Below are 27,773 nucleotides of genomic sequence, written 5' to 3' on the forward strand. Positions count from 1 at the left end.
TTCAGTAATTGTTTGGAACTTAGACCAACAAAAGACCATTTGGGGGCAGTATTTTCTCACTGACATTGTTTAGAATTGCCAGAAGATGGTAATAATTAAAAGCAGACTACAGTTTAGGGCAACTACAAAGAACCTGCAGGCAATATCACACTTGATGGTGAAAGAATGAATACTTCTCCCTAAGATGGTGAACAAGGCAAAGACGCCCTCTCTCACCACTTCTCTTCAACACTGTACTGGAAGTTCTAACCACTGCAAAAAAAAGCCATGAAAAAGAAAGGACAGGCACAGATATCGGACAGGAAAAAAAACAACTATCTTTCTTCATAGGTAACACCATTGTGTTAGAAAATCCTAAGGAATCTACACACATACACACATACACAAAGCTACTAGAACTAATATGTTGAATTTCGCAAGGTCATAGGATACAAGGTCACTATATAAATTCAACTGTATTTCTATATACCAGCAATGAACATTTGGAAAATGAAATTAAAAATACAGATCCATTTACAATGCCATCAAAAAACATGACATACTTTGGAGTAAATTTGACAAAGCATGTGTAAAACCTGTACACTGAAAACTAAAACATTGCTTAAAAAAATTAAATAGGACAAGTAAACAGAGACATATATCATGTTCATGGAGCTGACGATTCAATATTGCTAAGATAGCAATTCTCCCCCAAATTGATTAACAGATTGAACACAATCACAATTAAAATTCCAGCAGATTTTTTTTAAACTTGACAAGCTGATTCTAAACTTTTTATGGAAATAAAAATGACTTAGAACAACCAAAGCAATTTGAAGACTTTCTATATAACTATAGTAATCAAGACAGTGTGATAATGGCAAAAGGATAGATATGTAGATCAATGGAACAGAGAGAGTCCAGAAATAAACCCATAAATACATGGTCAAGTGATTTTTCAACAAAGGCGACAAGGCATTTCAATGGGAAAAAACAATGCTTCAACAAATGGTGCTGGAACAATTAGATATCCATTTCAAAAAATGTAAGTATTGACACTTACCTGGCTATACTCAATAATTCACTCAAAATATATAATAGACAACATATAAAAGTGAAAACTATAAAACTCCTAGAAGAAAACCTAAGAGAAAATTTTTGCAACTTTGGTGAAGGTAAATATTTCTCAGCTGGGACACAAAAACCATAAACCATTAAAGATATAATTGGCGAACTGGGCTTTTATGAAACTATGTAAATTACATAATTATGAAATTAATACTTTGCTCATCAAAAAAACACTTGGTGGGGGGCTGGCCCCGTGGCCGAGTGGTTAAGTTTGCATGCTCCGCTGCAGGCGGCCCAGTGTTTCGTTGGTTCGAATGCTGGGCGCCGACATGGCACTGCTCATCAAGCCACGCTGAGGCAGCGTCCCACATGCCACAACTAAAAGGACCCACAACAAAGAATATACCACTATGTACGGGGGGGGGGGGGGCTTTGGGGAGAAAAAGGAAAAAATAAAATCTTTAAAAAAAAAAAAAAACACTTAGGAAAATGAAAGTGAAACCACAGAATAGGAGAAGATACTTGGAATAGATATATCTGACAAAACTCTTGTATATAGAATATATAAAGAACTAATACAATTCAACCATGAAGACAGAAACCAATAAAATACAGGGAAAATATTCGAACAGACACTTTACAAAAGAAGATTATGAAGGACCAATAAGCACATGGAAAGACCTCGACATCATTAGCCATTAGGAAAATGCAAATTAAAACCAAAACGAGATACCACTTCACGCCCACTAGAATGACCAAAACGGAGGAGACAGACAACGCCAAGTGCCAGGGAGGGTGCGGACGCCTGGAACTCGGGTACACTGCCAGCGGGAGTGTCAAACGTCACGCTACTTTGGAAAATATTTTGGCAAATATACTTTGGAAAATATATATGAAACTAGAAATAACCTGAATGTCCACCAACAGGGGAATGGATAAACAAATTGTGGTATATCTATATAACGGAATAAAACTCAGTGATAAAAAGGAAGGGTACTGATACATGCAACAACACAGACGACTCACAAAAAGCACTATGAGAAACGCAAGAAGCCTGACGCACTCCATTTATATGAAATTCTAGAAAATGCAAGCTTTTCTATAGTAACAGAAGGCATTTCAGTGGTTGCCTGGGGGTGGGAAGAAGGAGAGATGAACTGGACAGGATATAAGGAAACTTTTGGGGGTCAAGGAAATATTCCATATCTGGATTGAGGTGGTGTTTACATGGGTGTACACATTTTCCAAAACCCATCAAACTGTACATTTAAAATGGAAGCATTTTGTTGCACATAAATTATACCATAAAATTCATTTAAAAAGCAACAACAGCAACAAAAAACAAGTTCCTTAATGCTCAACTAGCTGCCCATTGTCACCCAGGGCGGAGGGTTGTAAAGGGGCCTCCACTATGTGAGGACCCTCCAGGCAAATATGCACTTGGCTCCCAGGCCCTCATGTGGGCTCACCGTGCTGGGGAGAAACTAGCCCACGTGAACCAGAGTGGACCAGAGGCAGGCGGGAGGGCCTGCTCTGCGCTCCCCCACCCTCGATCCCACTTAGCTTTCCGTGGGGAATGAAGGGCACCCCCTCCCATAGAGAGCTCAGCTGGCCTCAGCAGGAGGCTGCCAGGCTTCCAAAGGAGTAAACCAGAAGGTGGAGAATGGTGCAAGGACAGGAGACACCCGTCCTGCTTTAGAACTCACTCAGCAACAAGGACCATCATTTTCTGATGACTCACTCCGTGCCATCACTATGGTGAGTTTCTACGCGTTACCTTGTTCAATTCTTAACATGACCCTCATGCAACTCCTTCTGTGATGCCAGTTTAGAGAGGAAAAAGCAAAAGAGGCAGAGAGGCTAAGAAAGCACTGCAGACCTCCAGAGCCAGTACACGGCAGAGCTGAACCCCCACTGCCTTTGGGGAAGCAGCTCTGCTCCTGAGGGCTCCTGTGCCCTTCCCCTCCCACCCTTCCCGGAGCCGAGCGTACACAGTGGGGGCAGGCTCAGGGGCCGGTGTTCCAAACAAGCAGGACCAGGCCCGGAACACCGAGTCCTGTTCTCTACTCTGCTCCAGCGGCATCAAGGCTGCCCAAAGTTCAGAATCCTATTAAGTCATTTTCTCTATAATTCAAATACAGAAGTACTTTTAAGAGACACACAGCATCCCAGCTATTTCCATGTGCTATAAATATGCAATTTATGGGGAAAATGGGAACTCTGTGTTACATTCAAATTGAGAACTATTTGAAGAAAGGGGGAAAAAAAACCCATCGTATTGAGTCATGGGGAAAAATAACTTCAGTATATCATACTAGTAAATAGGGATGTAAAAATAGCTTCTGTTTGGAAGTGCAAATTAAATGTTAATGTGGCCTTGAGGTTATTTCAAATATGTTTCATTTTTCATTTTCACAATCTGATGAGTTCTCCCCATATTAAACCAAGGCCAAATAATTTTAGATGCCAATTTGAAAAACCTTCAGATCAAGGTGCTCAACTCCCTTCGAAAAGAACATCAGGCAACCATTCTCTGAAAACAGACAATGCTGGCAAATGGCTCATCAGTCAGCAAAGAACAAGAGCCTCGAGGCAGGGGCCTCAGCCGGTTTTTCTTTGGCTTGCCCAGAGCACGAAGCTCGGTTCGGGGTGGACACATCATTTTTCTTTGCCCCACTCTCTTTCTTCCAGGAGGCAGAGGTCCTCTTCATTCGGAAAACTGCCTTCCCTCACTGCAGCCTCATGGTCAAGGGAGAGCGCCAAACCAGGCATCCTGACCACACAGGTGAGAGAATTGGCCAATCCGAGTTTCCTCGAGGCCCTTCCCCAGATGTTTCGAATTTGAATGAAGGAAAGGGAGCACCCTGGGGCCACGTGGGCCCAGTAGCTGCTGGCGGCTGCGGTCCAGCTGAGTGGGGACAATCGGTCCTTAGACCTTTACCTCTTGGAGTCGATTCCTCTTCCAGCCACCAACTCCGCACCTCCCAGGGATTTGGCGCCTCCTGGGGTTCGGTTCCATGAGGGAAGGCGCTGTTTCAGGGGCCTGTGGTCCACTTTCATTCTCAAATCCAAGCTGAAGTCACAAAACCATTTATAAACAGCCATAGTTTCCAGCTCCTACTCCATCTCAGGAACCCTGCGAGGTGTCTCGTGTGATGCGTCTCGTTTACCCCACACAACAAGCCTACGGAGGGAGGTACTGTTATCCCCATTCTACAGACGAGAAGCAAAACCGACGACACCGCAGGCTCTGAAATCTTCAGTAATTCGCCCACGACGACACCATCACTGAGCCTCTTCCCACCCCTCTGAGGGCAACAACACTGCTTGGTCTTCAGCTGGACTGCTTCCGAACCCTTCTCACGTAGGCGTGACCTACAGAAGCAAATCCAAACGAAAAGCCTGATGCGAATGTTCCCATGTTTTTAAAAAATGGAGCTAGGAAGTGGGAAGCGGAGCCCAGTATCTGGCGCCTGCCCAGCAAGCCCATCAAACTAAAGATTTCATCCACACAAGATACTGACTCTGCCCACCAGGACCTGGGAGGGCGCCTGAAGGTAGAATTAGGGAGGAGCCTCAGATTGCTACAGTATGTGCCTTTTTAAGAATATATTTTCTATTGTGGTAAAACATACATCAAATTTACCATTTTAACCCTTTTTAAGTGTGCAGTTCACTGTACATTGAGTTCACATCATTGTACAACCATCACCACCATCCATCTCCAGAACGTGTTCCTCCTCTCCAGCTGAAACTCTGTCCCCATTAAACACTAACTCCCCGTTCCCCCCTCCCCTCAGCCCCTGGCACCCACCTTTCTACTCCCTGTCTTTATGAATCTGACTACTCTAAGCACCTCATATAAGACGCATAGTATACGGTTTGAATTTTCAACCCCTCCAAGTATTTACTGAGACTTACTATTTTATTTACCCAGCACTCCGCTGGGTTTTACGGGGAAAATATATAAAATATGAGATCAGATTCCTGCCACTGAGATCATTACAGCTGAGCTGTGAAGGCAAGGCCGGCTTTCAGGAAACGATGCGTACAGGCACGGTACTAACTCGGAGGCCAGGGAAATTTAGATGAGAGAGAGATCCTTGTAAGCTGCTATAGTCTAAGAAGTCTTCATAAGAGTGGTGACTTGAGGAAGGAGAGGAAGGTCTGGTTGGGGAGAGAGGAAGATTTCGGATTAACTACATCATTCACAAATCCAGGCAGCGGGATCGTCCCAAGCAGACCGAGCCAAAGACACTGGGCCAGCCATTCTGACCTGGTTTCTCTGAGGCAGGACGATCAGTCCTCGAGCTGTGGATCAGAAGCCTGCTTGTCTTCCAAGCCACACAGGGAATGCTTTCTTTTCCCCCTATCACAAAACAGACACAAAAGGAAATCAAAGGCTTGTTGCTGTTGTTACTCTTTATAATTATCTCGGAGAACAGCCAAACCAGCTCTTTCGTGCCAGTTTGTCTTTCTCCTTTGGCAAAAGGAGTTAGTAAGAACCTCTGAAACTTGTGTGGAATGTCTGACCACCAAGGTCAGGTCACATCAACCCTGACCACAGCTGGGGACACGGACCCCCGGAGCTGTGGAGACAGAATCCTGCAGCTGCTCACTCAAACCAGTCACACGAGTCCTTTAAACACGCCGCATGGACGCCACCCCCAACCCCCACCCCAGCACTTTGAGCAAGCGGGCAATGGAGCAGCACCCTGATGGGGCTGTCCATGAGGGTCGCCTACCACTTCCACATCCCCTCCTGCATAAGCCTCTCGGCTAAGGACCCTGGCGGGTGAGTAAGGACACGAAGGCCCGCCCGGCTGTCACTTTTCTGGGTTTTTTCCTCCCTCTCTTTCTTCCCTTTAAGATGCGGCAGTAAACAAAAAGAAGTCTTTGCTTTTAGACACAAACCCTCCTTAGTGTGGTTGATGGGTTTGATTCTGACCGTCCATTCAACCGTATGTTTGTTAACAGAAATTGCAAACGTGGGGCTAGTGAAGCAGCCAGAAAGTGCACCATGGGCCTTTACAAGGCATTTTATAACCACAGGAGATGGAAATGTGAAATGGCAGCAATGGGCCCTGCCTGGATAACCCACAAGCCTGCCACAGTCGACTAACGGGCACGTGGTGGTTTATGATGAACGGATGCACACAAACCACAACAGAACACAGGATGGGGACCGATGGCTCTGAAAAGGGGTGCAATGCTGAGGTAAACCCTTGTACTATTTCTTCCCAATAGTTCTTAGAAATGGGAAGCGATGTCCAATGCCTCTCTGAGAATTCCCATAGGAAGAGAGCCACTTCTTTCTGTGTTTCCCTCTCATATTGGTGACCTGGAAAGGTCACCCGGGGAGCGCTACTCTCTAGGGTTGAGTTACATGGGATGTTGCCCTCTGAGCAGCGGCTCAGTCTCCTCACACACACCAAGGCCAGAAAAAGACATGAGGGAGACAGGGGAACCACACACCACGTTGGAGTTACTTATTCCAATTCCGTCCCCCATCTGCTCTCTGGTTTATTGCTTTCTGCTATATATTGAACAGGTTGAATCTTAAAAAACCTCGGCTCTGGTCCACAGTGATGCAGCTGTCCAACTAGTCTACCTGTCTCTAGTCTGTTTTACTCAAACACGTCCCCCATTCCTCCCCAAAGTGGTATAGTTAATATATAAATCTCACTATATATAATTCTCTTGCTTAAAACTACCTCCAGGATAAACTCCAAGCTTAGGTCACTATGTTTCAAGCCAAAAATGACTTGTACTTATATATAATCACAGTGAAAATGTCAAGTTTCGGAGATAAGTTTAGAAAATTTCATAAGCCTCCAAGCCAAAAGCCAACCAATGTAATAGAGTCTATGGTAACATTTTTCTAACATTAAAGGACAGAAAATGACAAAGTTAAAAAATGAAGAAGTTGGTCTGAAAAATGCCTAGAGGTGAGGGCTGAAAACAGTTCACCATGTGGGAATAAACTTTGTCGTAATTACAAATATAAAATGAAGACATTATTTGAAAGCCACACAATTAGTTACAGTTAAAAAAGAAAAGAAAGCCTTTTCACTTGGGCATGCATTTCTTTCACACTCTCCCTGCTCCCCCAGTCTTGCTTCCATGATCACCTCTCAAACTGCCTGCATCCCAGTTCTTGTCATAGTCACAGCATTTGGGGAAACCCAAGCTAAGAAAGTGGGTACCAGAGTGGCCCTAGAAAGGAGAAGCCTAGAAACTCTGAACCTCGAAGCCTCAGGACAGGATTCTGGAACTGGAGTACGTGCCCATCAGATGGTAACAAGGACCCCATTTCTAGTGGTAAGCGGAGTGATGATAACCCTAGGTGTGCTGTGACAACAGGATTAAGATTTCCACCTGTGATGGATTAAGATGAGGAACAGCTGAAAGGGAAAATGGTGGTTTATTCAGGAGTTTTGGCTGATCCTAATAAATATACACATCCAGAAGTAGCTAGCCTGACAGACCATTAGAAGAGCCTACTAAAGTTTCAGCTCAGGTGCCTTTTGGGGAATAATATTCTATAGGGATGGGATGGTGTCCTCCAGGGTAGATTGTGTGCATTAAATCATTGATTTATGGGTCTGTGTCCCCAGTAGCTAGCATACATGGGTCCTCAACACTGTCTAAGTTTACAAGCACCACAGAACCTGGATCCATACCGTGTCTGTTAACGTGGGTATTAAAAGTAGCCAGATCACGCCCTTCTCCCCCTAATCCTCAGCTCCTCAAACTACCTTCCCACTTTTCTCTAGGTCACTAAGCTGCAGGCAGCTGCAAACCACTGCTCTCATCCCCCAGAAGAGTACTTCCAAGGCTCTGATGAAGCCCACAGAGCAAAAACCCTTCTCCAGCCCGGCTTCCTGCCCCCACTCCCCATTCCTGCAACTCTGTTCCCCAAGTTCCACGTCTGATTTTTTTTTTTGGCAAACTTTTCTTCCTCCCTCCCTTTCTCTCTTTCCCCTTTTCCTCCCTCCTTCTCTCCTCCCTTTCTGCCTCCTTTCCTTCAGGCACTGCCAAAGATGCACATAATTAAGAAAAACTCATTAATCCAGGGAATCAGGGCAAAAGGAAAACACAGGTAGGAAAATAAAAGATTAGGGCCCAGAGAAGTTGACTGTGTGGAACTGGTAGGTAAGTATTATGAGTTGAATTGTGTGTCCCCCGCAAAAGAGATAGGTTGAATTCTCAACCCCAGGTACTTGTGAATGTGACCTCATTTGGAAATAGGGTTTTTGCAGAGGTAACCAAGTTAAGATGAGGTCATTAGAATGGGGCTTAATCCAATATGACTAGTGGCTTTTTATGAAGAGAGAAGTCCGGATACAGACGCACAAGGAGAACACGTGACAACAGAGGCAGAGACTGGAGTAATGTGGCTGCAAACCAAGGGCTGCCGGCCGCCACGGGAACCTAGCAAGAGGCAAGGAAGGATTCCCTGCTACAGGTTTCGGAGGGAGCATGACCCTGCTGACACCTTCATTTTGGGCTTCTAACCTCCAGAACTGTGAGAAAATAAATTTCTGTTGTTTTAAGCCACTCAGTCGTTAGTATTTGTTACAGCCGCCCTGGGAAACTAAAAGAGCAGGCATCCCATATTTGACTCTTATCCTTCCTAGCGGCTAAAGCAGGGAAACCATCAGTTACATGATCCACAGTGCCCACAGGATTAAAGGGTCCCATTTGCTTCTGGGATGCAGAGCTTTTCACGGCATGAGGGATCAGAGAATGGTCTTCTCTCTGGGTCCTGCAGAAAAAACACTGTGAGATGCAATGATGACTGTAGTTGATGACAACGTGACACTGGCCCTGATAATGAATTTTATGCAGCTATTTCTACAAGGTGCCTCACTGAAGGCAGATGGTATGACCCCAATGGAAAGTTCATCAGAAGCACACAGAGGAAACCAGAGGTGAAAGAGGGGACATTACTACCAACCTTACAGAAACAAAAAGGAATACTACGCACAACTGTATACCAAAACATTAGATAACTTGGATGAAATGGTCAAATTCCTAGAAAGATACAAACTACAAAAACTAACTCAAGAAGGAACAGACAATTTGAACAGATCTATACAAAACGAAGAGGTTGAATTAACAATCTAAAATAGTACCCATAATGAACAATCCAGGCCCAGATGGCTTCTCTGTTGAATTTCACCAAACACTTAAAGAAGAATGAATGCCAATTCTGTTTTTTTTTTTTTTAAAGATTTTATTTTTTCCTTTTTCTCCCCAAAGCCCCCCAGTACATAGTTGTGTATTCTTCGCTGTGGGTTCTTCTAGTTGTGGCATGTGGGACGCTGCCTCAGCGTGGTCTGATGAGCAGTGCCATGTCCGCGCCCAGGATTCGAACCAACGAAACACTGGGCCGCCTGCAGCGGAGCGCGCGAACTTAACCACTCGGCCACGGGGCCAGCCCCTATGAATGCCAATTCTTCACAAACTTTTCCAAAAAATAGAAGAGAAAGGAACACTTCTCAAGTCATTTTATGAGGCCAATATTACACTGACAGAAAAACTAGACAAAACATCACAAGAAAACTACAGACCAAAAGCACACACAGGAGTACCAAAAAAGTGTGTTCCTGGTACACAGCTCTATCATTTCATGTTTTTGAGGCAATCTCCATAAATAGTTTTCTCAAGCTGTGTTTTTGATCATTAGATAGCAGATTTCAAGGCTATAATCTTAATCAAGAATCTGGAAATTAAATATTCTGCATTATCAATGAAACGCAGCTCCTTATGCTTAGCCAACTTCTAGGAAAGGGGATGGAAATGAGGTCCCTTTATGAAAATTAAGTGTCATTTATTTACTGTTAAATGCATGATGAAAGTCAGGGGAACTGCCACACCAAAATAAGAACTGAAGAGGTTTTTTCTTGCCAAAATTTGAACAAAGAATGTGGGGCAAAGAAGAAGAGTTATTAGATGTTTGCAATATATTTTATAATTTGACTTAAAGTTTAATTTAGAACTACAAGAAAGAGATTTCAGACTATAAGAAAGTATAAGGATGGAATCAAACACAGAAAAAACAGGCTCCTTTTCTCTGGACTTCAAAAATAAATCCAAAACACATCTAGCTAGGATAATAAACATAATTCCAGGAGTCCAAATCCTACCCCTTTTTAGGTCTTATTTAGGTTATTTAGGTTAAATGCTACCACTTTCTAGAAGATAAAAACAACAACAAACAAACACATAGATACAGAAATTAGGGGAAGGGGGAGGGAGGAGGGCGAAAGGGGTGACAGGGCACATGTGTGTGGTGACGGATGGTAATCAGTCTTTGGGTGGCGAACATGATGTAGTCTACACAGAAATTGAAATATAATGATGTATACTTGAAATTTATATAATGTTATAAACCAGTGTTACCTCAATAAAAAAAATGCCACCACTCTCAATAGGATGTAGCTGTTCTCAATTCAGCGTGGCACGTGAATGTTTCCTCTTACATTATTTTTCACTTTCTTCCTGGAGTTGCATTTGTCTTGCTGTCTTACTGGAGTATAACCTTCTTGAGGGCGGGAATGGTCTCTTGGATCTCCAGACTCTTACTCAGGTTTAGGATAGGGCTTTGCCCATAACCAGCACTTACTAAAAATTGTTCTATAAACTAATGAAAATAGCATGGACCTCATTAAACAGTCTAGTGGTCAAGATCCCACGCTCTCACCTCATGACCGGGGTTCATTTCCCGGTCAGGGAACTACACCACCCATCTGTCAGTGGTCATACTGTGGTGGCTGCATGCTGCTGTGATGCTGAAAGCTATGCCACCAGTATTCCAAATACCAGCAGGGTCACCCATGGTGGACAGGTCTCAGTGGAGCTGACAGACTAGGAAGAAGGACCTGGCCACTCAATTCTGAAAAAATTGGCCATGAAAACCCTTTGAAAAGCAGTGGAGGAGCATTGTCTGATAGAGCGCTGGAAGGTGAGAGGATGGCGCAGAGAAACTGGGGAGCGTTCTGCTCTGCTGGACAGCGAGTCCCTAGGAGCCAGAATCTACTCCATGGCACTAGCAAGAACAACATTACATGGTGAGTTTAAAGCCAGATGGATTTTTAAGTTACTCAAAGTCATAAAGCCTCTTGTTAAAAGGACTGCTACATACAATAAACTTTAAAAATCTGTTATGAATTAAACCATGAATAAGAGGTGGCTTTACCCTGATTTATTTCCACTAGTTACTTTTCTTTTAATGAGATGACCACAGCTGGTAAGTGTCCTTTTTGGAGAGAAGAGAAGTAGTAACCTAATATTTAAGCTTCACATTGCAAAATGATCCCTTTAAAGACACCAGACCAGTTTTTTCTTCTGAAACCATTCTTGGAACGGTAAGGAGAAATTCCATTAATGGACTTTGAAATTCTAGTCTATAGAAAGAATGAGGTAAAAAAAAAAATTACTTGAACCAAAGCATGTAAGGTGCATTATATTAATGTAACCAGTTATTCCCTGTCCTCCTTTTAAAAGGATTGTACAATCTCTGTCCATTGTTAGGGGACTTGCAAGGCTTCCTTATGAGAGGAGTATGCTTTCTAACCCCATTGACAGCATGTTTTGTCATGTGACTGGCTTTGGCCAATAGAATGCCAGCTGCTTTAAGAGCAGCATGTGCCAGGGTCATACAAGGGCTGGTTGTTACATTTCCAGAAACTTGGCAAGCCACTCGTTAAACTGTTAGTAGCTTGAAATAGGCCACAGTGGGAGTATTTACATCATGGAAATAGCCAACACTGCAAATGAGGACTCCCCCTCCGTCAAAGCTGGGTCCAGCACACCGGGAGCAGGTCCCAAAAAGGTTGATCTTTGAACCTGGAGCCTGGAATCAAGGGCACTGGTGGAGCAGAGCCAAAGCTGCCTGCAGCAGACATAATTTGCTTGAGAAATGAATCTTTGTTACCGTGAATCACTGAGTTGCGGCGTGGTTACCTCAGCGCGATCTATCAAAAGCTGGCTGATAACCAGGCCAGCGTCTCTGAGTTTTAGTGAACACCAATGAGCCCCATCTTCATCTGTGCAGGCCTTGATTGGCGGATTTCTTGTAATAACTCGTGCCATCACACCTTGAACCTGGAAGGATGCAAACTGCACTCAGAGACTCCAGACGGGGAATCCAGGTCTTGGAAGGTTAATGGAAAGGTACGAAACAAAGATTACATTTTTAAAATCACTCCACTACTGCATCCTTTTTAAACCTGGGCAAACACAAGTCTGTCACTCGTGGGCCGGGAGGGTTCAGGAGTGACTCCCCAGTCCGCTCAACGACCGGCCCCGCGTTACGGTCCCCCCTCCCCCGCTTCCCCGACGCGGGAATTGGGCGCTGTGTCTTTAAGGGGGCCGCGCGGTTTCCGCCCCGGACAAGATGTCTGCGGGGTCCCGACTCGCGGCGCCGCCGCCCCGCCGCGCCCCGGGGCCGGGTGAGTGCGGGCGCGCCCGGGGGGCCCCGGGGAGCGGGCGGGGCGGCGGCGGGGGGGCGCGGGGGCGGCCGGCCTCGGGGCCGCAGGTGAGCCGCCGCGCTCAGCCCGTCCCGCCTGCGAAGGATGCGCTGGGACCCGGCTTCTGCGGGAGGCCCCGTGCGACTTCCTTCAGCACCTCCTTCTTGCTCCTTCTCTCCCGTCTCCCCCAAAAAACTTACTCGGGAATCTCGAAAACCATCCGCTCTGCCTTGACGACAGTCGCCTTATTGCAGACTTTGAACAGTGCAAGAGGGTGGGTGCCCGGGAGCGTGTCTGTCTCTAACGGAGACTTTCTTACTGTTCCCCACTTTGGGGAGGAGGAGCCGAAGGCAAGCCAGCTGCTCCGACAGGCATCCCCACCCCCACGCCGCGGTGCTCAAACAAAAGGATTTTCTCATCCGCCTGGAGCCGACAGGAGCAGCTGGCTGTAACTGCTTACAGTGACCAGACGCCCAGAGCTCACCCAGCAAAGTTATTTTTCCCTCCTTGAAAGAAAAAAATAAGTACCTGCCAGCATTCGAACTTCTCCTTAGCCAAGACTACAAAGATATGGTGTTTGAGAGAAACTGGTGTAGAAACAGCTTAATAAATTGACATAATTAGGGTAATTATTTTCTGCACTTTTCATTAATGTATTATTTGTATACTTTTTTTGGCCAAAAATAGCTTGAGGCAACGGACAGTAAAAAGTATATAACAACGTGTAAAAAGGCTAAGAGCTCAAACAAGGTAATTCTTAATTAAAAAGTCTTCGTGGTACACAAGCCTTCAAAGTAGGGCAGCTTTTAGTCCTTCTAATTCATATTAAATTACGTATTTTACAAGATAAAATGGATCAACACCCTTCTTTTTGGAAACATGTATTAAATAAAGTAATGTAGGTCTGAAATAAAAGTCCACTTTAGGCAGAACACTTCACAATTTTTATTTTTAAAAAATGCATTAATAGAAAGAGAGTGTTTCTCAGCCTTTTAGCTAATGGTAGAGATATCTAAGAATTTGGCTTATGACGTTTAGAGAACATCTCTGATTCACCAGATAATAAGCTGTGGGTCCAATACATTTTTTTACAGTTCATATGCAAACTTTTGCCAAATTTTTCATCGTTAACCCTTTATTCCCTAACCTGGGGGTCCATACTTCACAGTTTGGAAGCATTTTTACTTCATCTGAGCCTTCAGCATGGTGATTCCTGACTAATTTTTCCAATTGTCTGGATCTGTTTATAAACAGATTAATACATGGCAGTAAACTAGTATTTCAACAGAGATGCACAGGTAACAGATGAATGAATTGTGGTTTCCTTGATCCCTCAGTTGTCAAGGCTAGTTATTTGTTTTAATCATTATGTTCTGTTTTGATTAAAGTCACTAGTGGATAAAGTAAATGAAAATGTTTGAGTGTTTCCACACAAGACTGTGTGGATTTCACATTAGTGTGAATTTCCCACCTAAAATCCAGGCTCAAGCTGCTGGATTAATCCACATTAGCCTGGACTATAGAAGGACTGTTAGAACTATAATTCATTTGTTATTTCCTTTTGAGAACACTGCCTGGTTCTTTGGCTTTTGGCCTGCCTGATATTTTGTATGTGTATAAGCGTAAGTATAAAATAAAATTAACTTTTGTGGGTGGTTTGTAGGATGATTCTCAATGTTATAGTCATATGGTGTGTGTCTATACCCATATTTACACAAATTATTCATCCAGGTTTTTATCTCTTCCCTTATTCTCCCTGAATTTTGGTATTCAGGGAGATCATATTGAGGAATATGGGTTTTAATTTGATAGACTATTAGAAGAATAAAACTTCTTCAGAGAATTTCAAATGCAGAGGTAATTAATGTGCATTTTTTTTCTTCCACAGAGTTAGACTTCTTATCATCCTTCCAGATAACGGATACTAGAATGAAACTCACAATGGTAAGTTCAGAGGCATGGTACCAACAACACTCCTCTCTCCTCTTCCATGAAATAACTAAAATCTACTTTTCTCCACCTGAAATTGGACTCAAAAATTTCCACTGTTAAATTAATTTCATGCTAGCCGTGCTTTTACTTAGCTTCAAGAAATTTTACTTTAAAATACGAGCTTGGAAGCCTAGTTATACAACTACAGAATTGGAACTTTATTTATTGGAGTCAGCACTGGTGGTAATGTGTTTTAGTCAGTTTTGTACCCTGAGCAGGATGGAAAAGGAGCGATGCTGAAGCAGAAGTGTCTGCATGAACATCTATCTGTGTTAGGGTCCCTGAGGCCCCCCTACCCACTCTTCACGCATGAACACTGCTCTGACCTCTGCCACAGGCACCAGAATTATTGCTTGAAGCATCTCTCCACCAGACAGTGGGCTTCCACAGGGCAGGGACTATGCGCTGTTCCCATGGCATCCTCAGCAGGAAGCACGTGCCTAACCCTGAGCAGGTGCACAAGGAGCCTTTGAATGAAGGAGTGGATGGATGTCGGCAGAATCATCACATTCACTGGCACTTTTCTGGTAGTTTAAAAACTGTTTAAGGAAAAAATTAGGAGAGCTCTTATTTTTCATTTTGTTCTTGTGAGCTAACCATACAGTTAACGAATGTGCATTTTTGCTGGGTATTTGGTAAGGAAGAAATGCCTATCACAGGACGCCAGCTAACCAGACCTCCCTGTTATCTTCTACCTGGGTGATGAGCAACCTATTTTGCATGAAGATCAATTTAGGAAGTGAAAATAAATCTGGCTGGGGGTGGGGAGGTGGATCTGTGATTCTTTTTTATTTGCTTTTTGTATTAAAAAATGCCCAAGAGAATTCTTCCAATTTAAATTACCTACTCTATTGAGTAATAGAATGTCAAAGAGAAAAATAAGTGCCTTTTAGCCACTACGATATTAATGTGGGCATGTTTGAACAGTAAATACTGGTAGCTTCTTTTTGTTCATGCCTTGAATTTATATAGCACTGGAGAGTCCAACAGCGAGATCATTTGCATTATCTGATTTCAGCCACCTGTTTAGAAGCAGATAATTTTATCATTTCCCTTGACAGATGCAGACATGGCGACTCGGGTGAGCCGGGGCTAAGAAATGTAAAGTTGGGCTCATTTCATTTAATGCAGCGCCCCCTGAGTGCCTACCCTGTGCCAAGGAGGTGAGTGGGGTGGGCTGCTCTCCCAATGCATCCTGCATCTCCTGTGGATGCAGAATCTCCCTCTGCTCAAGCAGGGCACAGCGAACCACCCGACACCGAATGACCTCTCAGGGTCCCCTCCAGGCCCAATGGCAGTGCACTATGCCCCAAGGGACTGTTCCCTCCAGTCTCCATCGCTGAGGCTGCCTGGCCCTGCCTGAGCTCACATGCCTGAGGATTGTTTTATAAAATTACTTTTTATTTAGGTGTAGACCCTGCCATATCCACATTCTACCTAAATGTACACCCAGGATGGCCTGCACGCTTTCTTAGTGCCTTATTTCTTCTCCTTTGTGTTTACCTCTTCCCTTCTCCTCTCACGTCAGCTGCCACCCCCTCAACCCATCGTGTGTCTCCTTCCTCCACATACATCTACAATCTTTATGTATCCTGTACAGATCTGTATGTTATTTAAATAATAGTAAGATGACAGATACATGCTTTTCTGCATCTTGCTTTTCTCCCTGAACAGTTCCTCCAGAAATCCCTCCAGGTCACGTGGCATAGCTCCAGTCCCTCCTTGTCACGGCCGCGTACTATTCCCGATGTGAACACACACTATTTACCCAGCCACTCTCCTGCTGATAGGCGCTCCTGTCTCCAGGTCACGTGGCATAGCTCCAGTCCCTCCTTGTCATGGCCGCATACTATTCCCGATGTGAACACACACTATTTACCCAGCCACTCTCCTGCTGATAGGCGCTCCTGTCTCCAGGTCACGTGGCATAGCTCCAGTCCCTCCTTGTCATGGCCGCATACTATTCCCGATGTGAACACACACTATTCACCCAGCCACTCTCCTGCTGATAGGCGCTCCTGTCTCCAGGTCACGTGGCGTAGCTCCAGTCCCTCCTTGTCATGGCCGCATACTATTCCCGATGTGAACACACACTATTTACCCAGCCACTCTCCTGCTGATAGGCGCTCCTGTCTCCAGGTCACGTGGCATAGCTCCAGTCCCTCCTTGTCATGGCCGCATACTATTCCCGATGTGAACACACACTATTTACCCAGCCACTCTCCTGCTGATAGGCGCTCCTGTCTCCAGGTCACGTGGCATAGCTCCAGTCCCTCCTTGTCATGGCCGCATACTATTCCCGATGTGAACACACACTATTTACCCAGCCACTCTCCTGCTGATAGGCGCTCCTGTCTCCAGGTCACGTGGCATAGCTCCAGTCCCTCCTTGTCATGGCCGCATACTATTCCCGATGTGAACACACACTATTTACCCAGCCACTCTCCTGCTGATAGGCGCTCCTGTCTCCAGGTCACGTGGCATAGCTCCAGTCCCTCCTTGTCATGGCCGCATACTATTCCCGATGTGAACACACACTATTTACCCAGCCATTCTCCTGCTGATAGGCGCTCCTGTCTCCAGGTCATGTGGCATAGCTCCAGTCCCTCCTTGTCATGGCCGCATACTATTCCCGATGTGAACACACACTATTCACCCAGCCACTCTCCTGCTGATAGGCGCTCCTGTCTCCAGGTCACGTGGCATAGCTCCAGTCCCTCCTTGTCATGGCCGCATACTATTCCCGATGTGAACACACACTATTTACCCAGCCACTCTCCTGCTGATAGGCGCTCCTGTCTCCAGGTCACGTGGCATAGCTCCAGTCCCTCCTTGTCATGGCCGCATACTATTCCCGATGTGAACACACACTATTTACCCAGCCACTCTCCTGCTGATAGGCGCTCCTGTCTCCAGTTTTTTGCCATTCTAAATAACACTGTAACAAACATCCTACTACACGTTACTTTACGTATTGGTACTTTTACTTCTACAGAATAGATTTCCTGGAGTGGGATCCCTGATTAGACCTATTTTTAATTCATAGAAATTGCCAGATTGCTTTCCTAAAAGCCTTCACATGTCCACTAGTAATGCACTAGTGGACATCTTTTCTCTGCCTCCCTTCTGGCTTTGGCTGGCAGCCCTCTTTATTTTTGTTAGTGTGATGCATTGAAAATGAGACCTTGCTGTTAATTTAACAGCACTTCCCTGAAGATAAGTGATTCTGTGCGTCTTTTCACGAATTTCCTGGCCATCCGATTTTGCTCTTAGGTCACTTGCCTGCTCATATTTCTTGCCCATGTTTCTGTTGGGTTGTTTGCCCTTTTCTCGGCAGTTTGTAAGAGCTCTTTGTGTGTTAGGGTGGTGGCTGATGATTCTAAAGCTTCTCTTCCAAGCCGAGATGGCTTCTCTCCCTCTGCACGGTAGGGGTGGTTGAAATGAGCTCAGGGCTTGTTTAGCAGGGCTACGAAGGCGTTATGACTTGTGGCCACACTGTGGGTCACCCTAGATATTGAGTTTGAACAGAAGAGTGTATCGAGCCAAAATGTAGCTGCGTGTGGAGGACTGAGAAGGTGAGGCAGTCCTGTACCGTGCTGCCTTCTACCGGTTAAGACCTCCGAGAGTGAAGGCCTGCCGAGGCAGAGGATGTCCCTCTGCCGCCCTCGGAGGGGCAGCCCTGTGCTGGCCGACATTTGTGATGCTGCTTGTCTCTGGCTCAGATGAGGCGTTCCACTAAGTCTCAAGGATTAAGACATCAAAATCAGTGCTTCTCGCCCTTGTTTCCAGCTTAGCTCTTCTAACAGATGGCATTCACGTATGTGGCACTCCTCTGGGCATCCCGGATTTTGTAGAAACTCAGAGACATCTTGCAGGGAGGTAAAGCATGACAGTAATTGGCCACCTCTGGCACTGTTAGGGGCACATCAGTAATGATTACTCAGACTTTGGCACAAGTCAGCGAGTCCGCAGCTTATGTACAATTTTCAACCCCCGGCTCAAGAAAGCGTATCAGAATGCGAAACGATAGTCTTGATATTATAGAAAAATGCTAAATTTCTTTTAATTCATAAAATAAATACAGGGATTCGTAATACTGTTCTCTCTACTTTTGTGTGTGTCTAGTAATAAAAAAAGGAACTCTGGAAAGATAAAATTCTAATGTAGAAGGGATGAAATTCTAAAAAAACAGTGTAGAGAAAATTTTAGATAAAGTTGGATGACAAAAAATATTTCTAAGACTAAAACCTGGTTCTGTTGACTAACCATAAAGGTTTACTAACCATAAAAAAATTATCCTTGAAGGTGGTCTGTAACTCCCCTCCTTGTCCCACCACTCCTGCTTTGGGGACTTTAGCTATTTAATAAAGCTCTGGGGAAATCTAGCCTTTAATTTCTACAGACCTTTTATACTAATTGGTCATCATAAGTAACCATATTCAAATCAATGCCTGTTGCATCAGAAGATATGTAAATAGCTGTTTTGTTTAGAAGAGGCCTGGTACTTGTCTTTTTTTCACGATTCTGGTAAATTCGTTATCTTTTTTTAAAATGAGAGAGAGATGTTAAATGTCATGCCTGATCCTGAATGGACTTGCTTGGTGGGAAAAAAATACTGCGGTTTAGAAAACTGTAATGCATCTGTAACAAGATTATTAGCAATTGAATTAAAAGCTTACACTAAATACTATTATTATAGCAACTTATTTTTCCTGCTCTCATCTTTGTCTTCAGTCACTCCTAGTTGCATTTACAAAAGAGATTCTGGAACTATCATTTCATTGCTGACAGTGTGAGTGGGCACTGGCTATCTCACCGTGCACGGTTCTCCCAACTTGGCCTTGATCTTCCCCTGAAATAAGGTCTCAGATGAGCTCCAAGAGTCTCTCGTGTGTTCTCTTCTTATTTTTAGACTTTCAAAGCAAATTTGTCTAGAATCACACATCGGGTCCTTTGTGAAGTTGTTTCCTAAAGAATAAACTTCACCTTTTCTATCCCCCTCTTGTTTGATAGGTTATCAGTGGTAAACTGTTTCCTAACAGAAAAGACTGTGATGATAGGCATTGCATTGGGATCCTCGTTTTTTCTTTTTAAAGATTGGCACCTGAACTAACATCTTTTGCTAATCTTTTTTTTCTTCTTCTTCTTCTCTCCAAGGTCCCCCAGTACACAGGTGTATATTCTAGTTGTGGGTTCTTCTAGTTATGGCACGTAGGACGCCACCTCAGCATGGCCTGATGAGTGGTGCCATGTCCGCGCCCAGGATCCAAACTGGCGAAACCCTGGGCCACTGAAGCAGAGCACGCGAACTTAACCACTGGGCCACGGGCCGGCGCCTTGGAGCCCTTTAACACAGATATTTTGTAGGACAAAGCAAGAAGCTACTACTTTTCTTCCTTAATTAAAAGTATTGACCGATCTTTCATCTTGCAAATATATGGGGGGGGGGGCCCATTTAGTTGGGATGAGCAGTATAGAAAACTAATTTATTTGTTTTACGACTTGAGCACCTATGAGAGGGTCTGAAACAATGAATGCCAGGACAGGGCCCTAGCCAGTACTTCTAGGATCTGTCCTTAAGGCTGGTTAATTGAATTCCTCTTGCTCAGCTGCCTGTCTTCTGAATTTACCCCCAGCACTGCTGACGCTTATGCTGCAGCTTCTACCTGAGGACCTGGGTTGGCTGGAAGCCCGGAGGCAATGAGGACGTGGCCCGCCATCTAATTTAAAGGTAAACGTTTAGAAAGCTGCTTTGTCTATTGCTATTTCCTAAATGGGCATATTCTAAAACATTTTAATGGCTTTTGGTACTGCCAATTTTCTCATAAGCGTATTGTCTTTAAAATCAGGAAAACAAAGATTTTTATCATGAAAAAGCACCCTCATTGAAAGCTTTTTAAAAGGTGACTTTAAAAAATGCACTTTTGCCCCTAAAGTTTAAGAAACAAATTTTTCATCCCCAAAGCTTTATTTTCCCCACCTTTCTAACGTTTGCTCTGCAGCATTGAGAGCAGAATACAAAAGGGAGCCCAGTGCTCTTATTCTGAAGAGCGTGGACAGTAACTCGTAGGCGAGAAAGGAGCCTGGTGCGAACCGATGCGGCCACGCGGCCCTGATTTCGCCAGTTCTTTCCATTTGAGAAGCGTGGCCGCCCAGTTTTAGTCTAAGTACTTGTTGGCTGGGGACCCACTTGATTTCTAAGAGAATTCCTAGTTAAGGAAAGAGGGCTAGACGTTGCTGACATTTTGCCGCGGAATCAACAGGTAATACTGACAGAGAGCCCCGGGTCCCCGAGGTGCCCGCGGGGTTTCCAGCCGTAGTCGCGGGGGGCAGGTTCTGCAGGCTGGCGGCAGCCTCGGGAGCCGCGGGCGCGCGTGTAATGCTGTCGTCGTTGTGCTTACCCTTCCCCGCGGAGCAGGCGCTGCGGAGGATGCGGAGCGGCGAGCCGCCGGGGACCATGGACGAGAGCGGCGCGCCGGCCGAGGCGGCGGCGCAGGGCGGCCCGTGCCCGGGGCTGGCTCCCGCGCCCGCCGGCCGCCTGGGGGCGCCCTACTCCGAGGCCTGGGGGTACTTCCACCTGGCGCCGGCGCGCCCGGGCCACGCGGCGGGCCGCTGGGCCACCTGCCGGCTGTGCGGGGAGCAGGTGGGCCGCGGGCCGGGCCTCCAGGCGGGTGCGCCGGCGCTGTGGGAGCACCTGAAGAGCGCGCACCGGCGGGCGCTGGAGGAGGCTGCCCGCCGCTCGCCGCCCGCGCCTGCGCCCGCGCCCGCCGAGGGCGAGTGGGCGCGCCTGCTGGAGCAGATGGGCGCGCTGGCCGTGCGCGGCAGCCTGCGGGAGCGCGAGCTGGCGCGGCGCGAGGCGGCCGTGGAGCAGGGCGAGCGCGCCCTGGAGCGCCGGCGGCGGGCGCTGCGGGAGGAGGAGCGCGCGGCGGCCCGGGCGCGCCGGGAGCTGCAGGCCGAGCGGGAGGCGCTGCAGGCGCGGCTGCGGGAGGTGAGCCGCCGCGAGGGCGCCTTGGCCTTGGCCGCTGCGCCGCCGCAGACTCCGCTCAAAGAGGAGCCCGACGGGGAGCGGGATGGCTGCTTGGTGACCAGGGTCCTCCTGTAGCTGCCCCTCCACCCCCACGCCAGCGCCCTTCCCAGCGCGCTCCGCGGACAGCGTCTCCAGCATCACCTGGGAGCTGAATCGAGGCCCGCTGCCACCTCGCCGAATCGCAGTCTTCAGATGTGGGCCCTTGAGAAGCGCTTGGGGAGCCAGAGCAGAACCAGAAGTCACTTCTGCTCTGGGGTGCCGGGGGCCAAGCTCCAGCCGCCGTCTAGTGGGCTTCTGTGCGGGGGTGGCCTTCCTCGGGGCGCCTTCGGAAGTGAGCGCTCCAGCAGCCCGGTGAACCCTGATCACCCGGAGCCGTGGCCACCTTGTACCTGTTACTTCGAAAGGACGGACGCTTCCTTACACACCAAAGACTGTCACACCACGTGCCTGTACACCTGGCAGGGCAACCCAGGGTGGAGAGTGCATGGAAATGAGGCCAAAGCGGTTTACCCAAAAGAGAGTTACTCGTTTCCTGATGAGTGAGTCTTTAATGGGTAGTCGCTGCTCAACACCAAGTTCTGAAAAGGGGGCCAGTAGTTAGCCTCCCCGTCTCGAGTGCCTCCTCAGGGCCATCCCAGAGAGGCCCTCTGTCAGTCCCCGCAATGCCAAGTGCAGCCGCTCTCTCCCCTGCCTGTCCTCTCTCCCGTCCAGACCCAGTGGCAGCTGTGGTAAGCTTCCCCCCTTCCCGCCTCACACCTCCTGCCACAGGGCTTGACCTCCACCTCTGGTCACTGCGGTGGGGGCTTCCGTCCCCACAAGTCTCCACAGTGCTCATTTCTGGGCCAAAGGAGGAGGCTCCGTCCCATCTGAGGCCACCGGGTCCTCTCCCTGGGCCTTTGCTCCCCTGGTGCTCCTCCTCTCCTCTGTCTCCTTCCCTCCCTTTCCCCAGACTCCTCTTTCTCAGCAACACCCATCTCCCTCATACTGAAAAGAAAGACCCCCTGCCTGGATGCTGCCGACTGAACAGCGTCCAAGGAGGTTACTAGACCTTGCTGCCATTCTTTCCTCCTTCACTCCGTGCACAGCTTCCCCAATACGCTGGACTCTTTAAGAGGCCGCCACAATCTCCCAGTGCCAAAGGGGGTGATTTATTTTCAGCCTTCGTTTTGCTCAAGCTCTCCCTTCTTGAAATTTCTCCCTTGGTAGGTGGAATTTGCTCCTCCACAGAATTCCTTTTGCTGATGTAGACTCATTCCCAAACAGTTTTTCTTCAGGTCTTTTTTTCCTCATTTTTTTATATTGAAAAATTTCAAGCATCCAGGAAAAGCTGAAAGGCTAGTACAATGAGTACTCATAGAGACCCTCCGCCTAGACTGAACAGTTGTTAACATTGTGCCACATCTAATTTTTCTGCCCTCCACCGCATACATGCCTGACATTTCATCCCTATTTCAGCGTGTATCTCCTAGGGATAATAAACACATTCTTCTGCATGCTTACGATTTCCTACTAGCCTCTAATATAGGGTCCTTAATCAAAACTCCCCAATTGTCCCAAGAATGGCTTTTTATCTTTTTTTAAAAAGAGTCCAATCAAGGTTCAACTCTTGTACTATTTTTTTCCGTGACACACTTTTTGAAGAGTCCTGACCACCTGTCTTACGGAATGTCCTGTGTTCTGGATTTGTCCGATTGTTTCCTTAGGCCATCTGACGCACTCATTCTTGGCTCGTCTGCCTGTAGAGCGACACTAATCACTCCGGTGCCAGCGACTCCTGACTGCCTCCAGCCCTGAGTGCTCTCCCGGCGCCGTCCTTCATGTTCAGTCCTCTCTGCATGTCTCACCTCCGCTTGCATAACCCATCACTACAGGTGGGAGGGACACAGCTGTTCCACTCCCCATCGCCACCCCTCACCCAATCACTAACATTTCCTGGGCTCTTAAATGTATCAGGCACATGCTGCACACCTGACATGTGTTGTCTCACTCTTCTCACAGCAGCTCCCTGGGGAGGGATTAGGACCATGCCCATTTTACAGCTAAGGAGACTGAGGTAGGGAGGGGTAAGTAGTTTGTACAAGATCACACAGCTGGTAAGTAGTGGAGTTGAGATCCAAATCCAGTGTCCACCTCCAGAGGCCATGCTCCTAGCAGCTGTCCTGTCTCCCTTGTTACTCAGTCACCGGGCGGATAGCTGTTTCCTTCCTCCAATTCCAGGCAGTACCATCAGTGACATGTACTGAGCATTCACCATGTGCCAGGGCTGTGCTAAATGCTTTACAAGGATAATTGCCTGCCACGCAGCAGCCCCAGGATGTAACTGCTGTTATGCCCACTTTGTAGAGTCAGGCCCAGGGGAGCTAACTAATGTCTTCACAGTCACACAGCTGCTAAGAAGCAGAGTGGGATTTGAACTCCAGTCTCACTGAATCCTAGGCCCCTGATCTACTGAGTGCATTTCTACAAAATATCACAGCTGTCTTCCTCTGATGCCAGCTGCCCAGCGCAGGCCCCATTTATCATTCGTCTGGGGTTCATCTTCCCATCCTTGTCTTCCTCCACTGCCTCCTGCCTAACACACAACTTGGCCAAAGGAACTGTCCTAAGCCAACAGTGATCATATCACGTTTTCTGCTCAAAAGCCGCCAAGATCACCCGTCATCTACAAGCTTGGACTCCGTGGCCTGACAGTCAAGCTCCCCACGCTGTGCCAGTCTGACCAGTCCCCTCTACCTACTCTGTAAGCTCCAGCCAGACTGCACTCCTTGTTCTTCCTGACGTGCCCTGGTCTTGGCACCTCTATGCCTGTTTGCCTTCCCTCCACTTAAAAAACCCCTTCAATTCTGAGTATGAAAGATCCCACCCATTTTCTGAGACCAAGCCTACACTCAGCGGCCTGCATGAAGCTGGCTTTGATTCCTCACTTAGTGGATTCCTTCCTGCTCTGGACTCATAGCATTTTGTATCTCACAAACCTTAGAACAGGGATCTAGCATACGCTTTGTGGATTCTTGTACGACGCCCTTACCAGACCTTGAGCCTTTGGGGGTAGGAATGGAGTTTACTCATCCTTCTACTCCCACAGTGCTTTGCAGATAATAGCTGCTCAAATATTTGAGGCATTGAACCCACTCAATGTATTAAAGATTTTTACAAGTTAGTTTTCCCATAATTATATTAATAATTATTCATCTTTAGTTCTGAGTAGAATTCATAATAGGAAAAATAACCTAAAAGGAAATAGCAGTAATACTTTTTTTTAAAGCTATTTAATCAACAAAGATTTAGTAAGTGTCGGTTATTGGGCTGCTTGGTTTGAATTCAATCAACTATTCCAGCATGTCATTATCAGGAGTGTTTTTCGTAAAACAACTTTTTTCATTATACAAGTAACACGAAAGCAATACCCCAATCTACAAAGAATGGCAGAAAAAAAAGAACTCCCCCACAGTCCTGTCACCTCGGTAAAATGGCTATTGGTATTTTAATGTAGTTTATTTGTCTTTTGCAATTTTTACATTACTCTAATAATAGTATAAGTTATTTCTCTTAAGTATGGAAATCTAACTTAATGTGGATTTGTAAGTTGGGCTATAAGATCTGAATCTGGACTTTTCAGAAGAAGACAAATCTACAAATGTTATTTCTTTTTTTTTTTTCCTTGAGGAAGATTGTTGCTGAGCTAACGTCTGTGCCAATCTTCCTCTATTTTGTCTGTGGGACACCACCACAGCATGGCTTGATGAGCAGTGTGTAGGTCTGCACCTGGGATCTGAACCTGTGAACCCTGGGCTGCCGAAGCGGAGCATGCGAACTTAACCACTGCACCATCAGGCTGGCCCCTGTTATTCTTCTATTTCATCAATTGTTAGAACCATTAAAATAAGCAAAGATTTACTTTTAGAGTCTTAACTGCTCCCTCAAGAAGGTTGGCTAAGGGGAGCGCCAATTGCCTGTTGAGGGGCAGGAGAACAATTACCCTGACTGGTGACTGAGTGCTGGCTGTGGGAGTTGAGATACTTTACTTCCAGCTTTATACACTTCTGTACTGTTATAATTTTTATACCAAGCATGAATACTTTTATAATAAAAAATAAAATTACTTACATTTTGCAAATGGAAACTCCTCACGATTAGCATTCAGCTTCCTTAGTTAAAATAAACAAAACCTGCAACACGAGGACTGACGTAATCCCCACTTCCAGAAAATCCTAGAAAGAAACATAGCCCTTGTGCAGTCCAACTCTGTCATCTAACAGAGGAGAAACAGAGTGGCCTGTCCACTCTCAGGAGACAGTGGCTATGGCGGCTCACCTGCCTCCAGCCTCAACAGACAGGCTGCTGCTTTGGCCTTAAGGGCTTCTGCTCACTCACCTGGCAAAGCAAGAGGGCTACCTGGAGCAACCAGCCGAGCTGGCAGCCCGATGTCAGCTAAGCCGTGGGACTTGAGTGGGCACAGGTGGGTTCCAGGGATTGCATCGGCCTCTCTGGCTGTGGCACAGCCTGCTCACAGAGAGATGTCACTGCCAATGGGTGAGTGACATACCTTGCCTACATCCGCAGGGCTTCCCTGGATTTAGGCAACAGCTTGCTACTTGGACTACCTGGGTACTGCCTTTGAGAGCAATGCATGCACTGCATTAGTGAGGTGGATGGGATGCTGGAACCAGACTGCCCTGAACACAATTCCTCCACTCCTGCCATGATGTAGAGTGATCAGTCACTTCTTTCGGTTGACATGTGGCAGGGAGGAGGGAGTGTGGGCAAAGCAGGGTAATGACAACTGAGCCTAGAACAGCTGGGGCCCTGTACACACCCAAGTTATCATCCTTAGAGGCTGGAAAAGGGGAGGGTTGGCTGGTTTGAGCTGAGTTTCTACTTTACATAGCTGTCCATGTCTCAGAAGGGAGTCATAAACGCTGGGCTTTTGATTTTGTTTCGTTTTGCTGCCGTGGACTCCTCGGGGAACTCTCTTTCTAAAGGTTTGACCATCTTACCTTTCCACAGCCCGAATCTGCTCCCCTTTGGCTCTAATATGCTATGATCATGTGAAATATAGTGAAACATCAACTAAACTTTGAGTGAATCGGTTGCTCTGTTTAATTGGATTTTCTCGACTGCAGACTTAGAAAAAAATGTTGAAAGTCACATATGTACGCTTGTTACTAAAAACAATAGGAGTATAGCAAGCTTCTTCCACAGTACTGCAGTACTACTATCAGATTCACTACCTAGAAATGAAAATGTGTGCAGAGCAATCAGCACACTCTCGCGTACTCTACTCTTTGTCCTCATGACACCCTGCAGGCAGGGCAGGTGTAACTGTCCATATTTAATAAATGAGGCCCCACACTTCAGCAAGGTGAAGGGACCCTCTGAACACCACACAGCTAGGAAGTGGCAGATTGCAGGCTGGAGCTTGATCCCCGGATCCCAGTAACACCTGTGGCCAAACAGCTGCACTTGCTTCCAGGCCTCTCTCGGCCCACGTTTCAGCGGTGCCGGGGCCTCTGGATCCTGGCCTGAGTGCTCGCTGACACTTGGGCTGGTGTTGGCTACTCCCACCCACGACCTCTGGTGCTGGGGGAAGCCAGCCAGCTCTCCGAGAGGAGACAAGGTCAGCCTCTGTATCCTCATTGCTGCTTTAACAAATTACCAGAAACTTCATGGCTTAAGACAACACAAAGGCATTACCTTGCAGTTCTGCAGGTCAGAAGTCTGAAATGGATCTCAAAGTGTTGGTAGGGCTGCATTCCTTTCTAAAAGGCTCTAGGAGAGAATGCGTTTTTTGCCTTTTCCAGCTTCAAGAGGCTGCCCACATTCTTTGGCTTCTGGCCCCTTCCATCTTCAAGGCCAGCAAGGGCCAGTCCTTCTCACATTGCCTCACTCTGCCTCCGTCTTCCACATTTAAAAGACACTCTCCTTATCTTCAGGTCAGCTGGTTAGCAATCTGATTCCATCTGCAAACTGAATTCTCCCCTGCCTGGTGACATATTGACAGGTCCCAGGGATTAGCACAGACATCTTGGGGGGTATTATTCTGCTGCCACAGGCATGATACTGCCTGGCACGGTCTGGGGCATGTGTGAGAAAGGCATGTGCTTGATGGGAAGCCCCTCTTCCTCAGAAATCAATACCTTACTGGAGGTCCTAACCTCTCCCCTCTTATATCTTAGTCTCTCTGCCCAGGGCAGGGAGCACTCAGACTTTTCTGAGACAGAAAGTTGGAA

General features: G+C 46.6%; 2 protein-coding genes and 1 non-coding gene across 11 annotated transcripts in view; 2 read left to right on the top strand and 1 right to left on the bottom strand.

Moving 5' to 3' along the window:
• Nucleotides 1–298: 298 nt before the first annotated feature.
• The window catches only part of AGGF1 (angiogenic factor with G-patch and FHA domains 1), a 63,024-nt gene continuing 35,549 nt past the window's right edge, over nt 299–27,773 (bottom strand). The window contains exons 15-17 of one of the 2 annotated variants that reach the window (XR_002799857.2): nt 5,324–5,416; nt 4,969–5,214; nt 299–4,422 (exon numbers count right to left, since the gene is read on the bottom strand). The gene's annotated coding sequence lies outside the window, so the exon portion shown is untranslated. Of the gene's footprint in view, nt 4,423–4,953; nt 5,417–27,773 lie in introns of those variants that run through there. The other variant, XM_070234653.1, reaches the window with a different exon arrangement.
• On the top strand, nt 11,952–25,666 carry ZBED3 (zinc finger BED-type containing 3). 8 transcript variants are annotated; one of them, XM_023618147.2, is made up of 5 exons: nt 11,952–12,228; nt 14,413–14,468; nt 15,578–15,679; nt 20,153–20,247; nt 20,935–25,666. In XM_023618147.2, exon 5 carries the CDS (start codon nt 20,947–20,949, stop codon nt 21,616–21,618), a length of 672 nt encoding a protein of 223 aa, XP_023473915.1. In that variant the 5' UTR covers nt 11,952–12,228; nt 14,413–14,468; nt 15,578–15,679; nt 20,153–20,247; nt 20,935–20,946; the 3' UTR covers nt 21,619–25,666. The 8 variants fall into 8 exon arrangements, with proteins under 8 accessions (XP_023473915.1, XP_023473918.1, XP_023473914.1 ...); XM_023618146.2 differs by lacking the exon at nt 11,952–12,228 and adding an exon at nt 12,416–12,506; XM_023618148.2 differs by lacking the exon at nt 11,952–12,228 and adding an exon at nt 13,017–13,149.
• On the top strand, nt 18,077–18,214 carry LOC111767994 (small nucleolar RNA SNORA47). Its single transcript, XR_002799956.1, has one exon. It is a non-coding gene; the product is annotated as a small nucleolar RNA SNORA47 (small nucleolar RNA).

Source organism: Equus caballus, chromosome 14 (assembly GCF_041296265.1).
Source record: "Equus caballus isolate H_3958 breed thoroughbred chromosome 14, TB-T2T, whole genome shotgun sequence".
NCBI classification, from domain to species: Eukaryota; Metazoa; Chordata; class Mammalia; order Perissodactyla; family Equidae; genus Equus; species Equus caballus.

Coding starts and splice junctions, on each gene's coding strand:
- ZBED3 (XM_023618147.2), top strand. CDS start 20,947: ATGCGGAGCGGCGAGCCGCCGGGGACCATGGACGAGAGCGGCGCGCCG.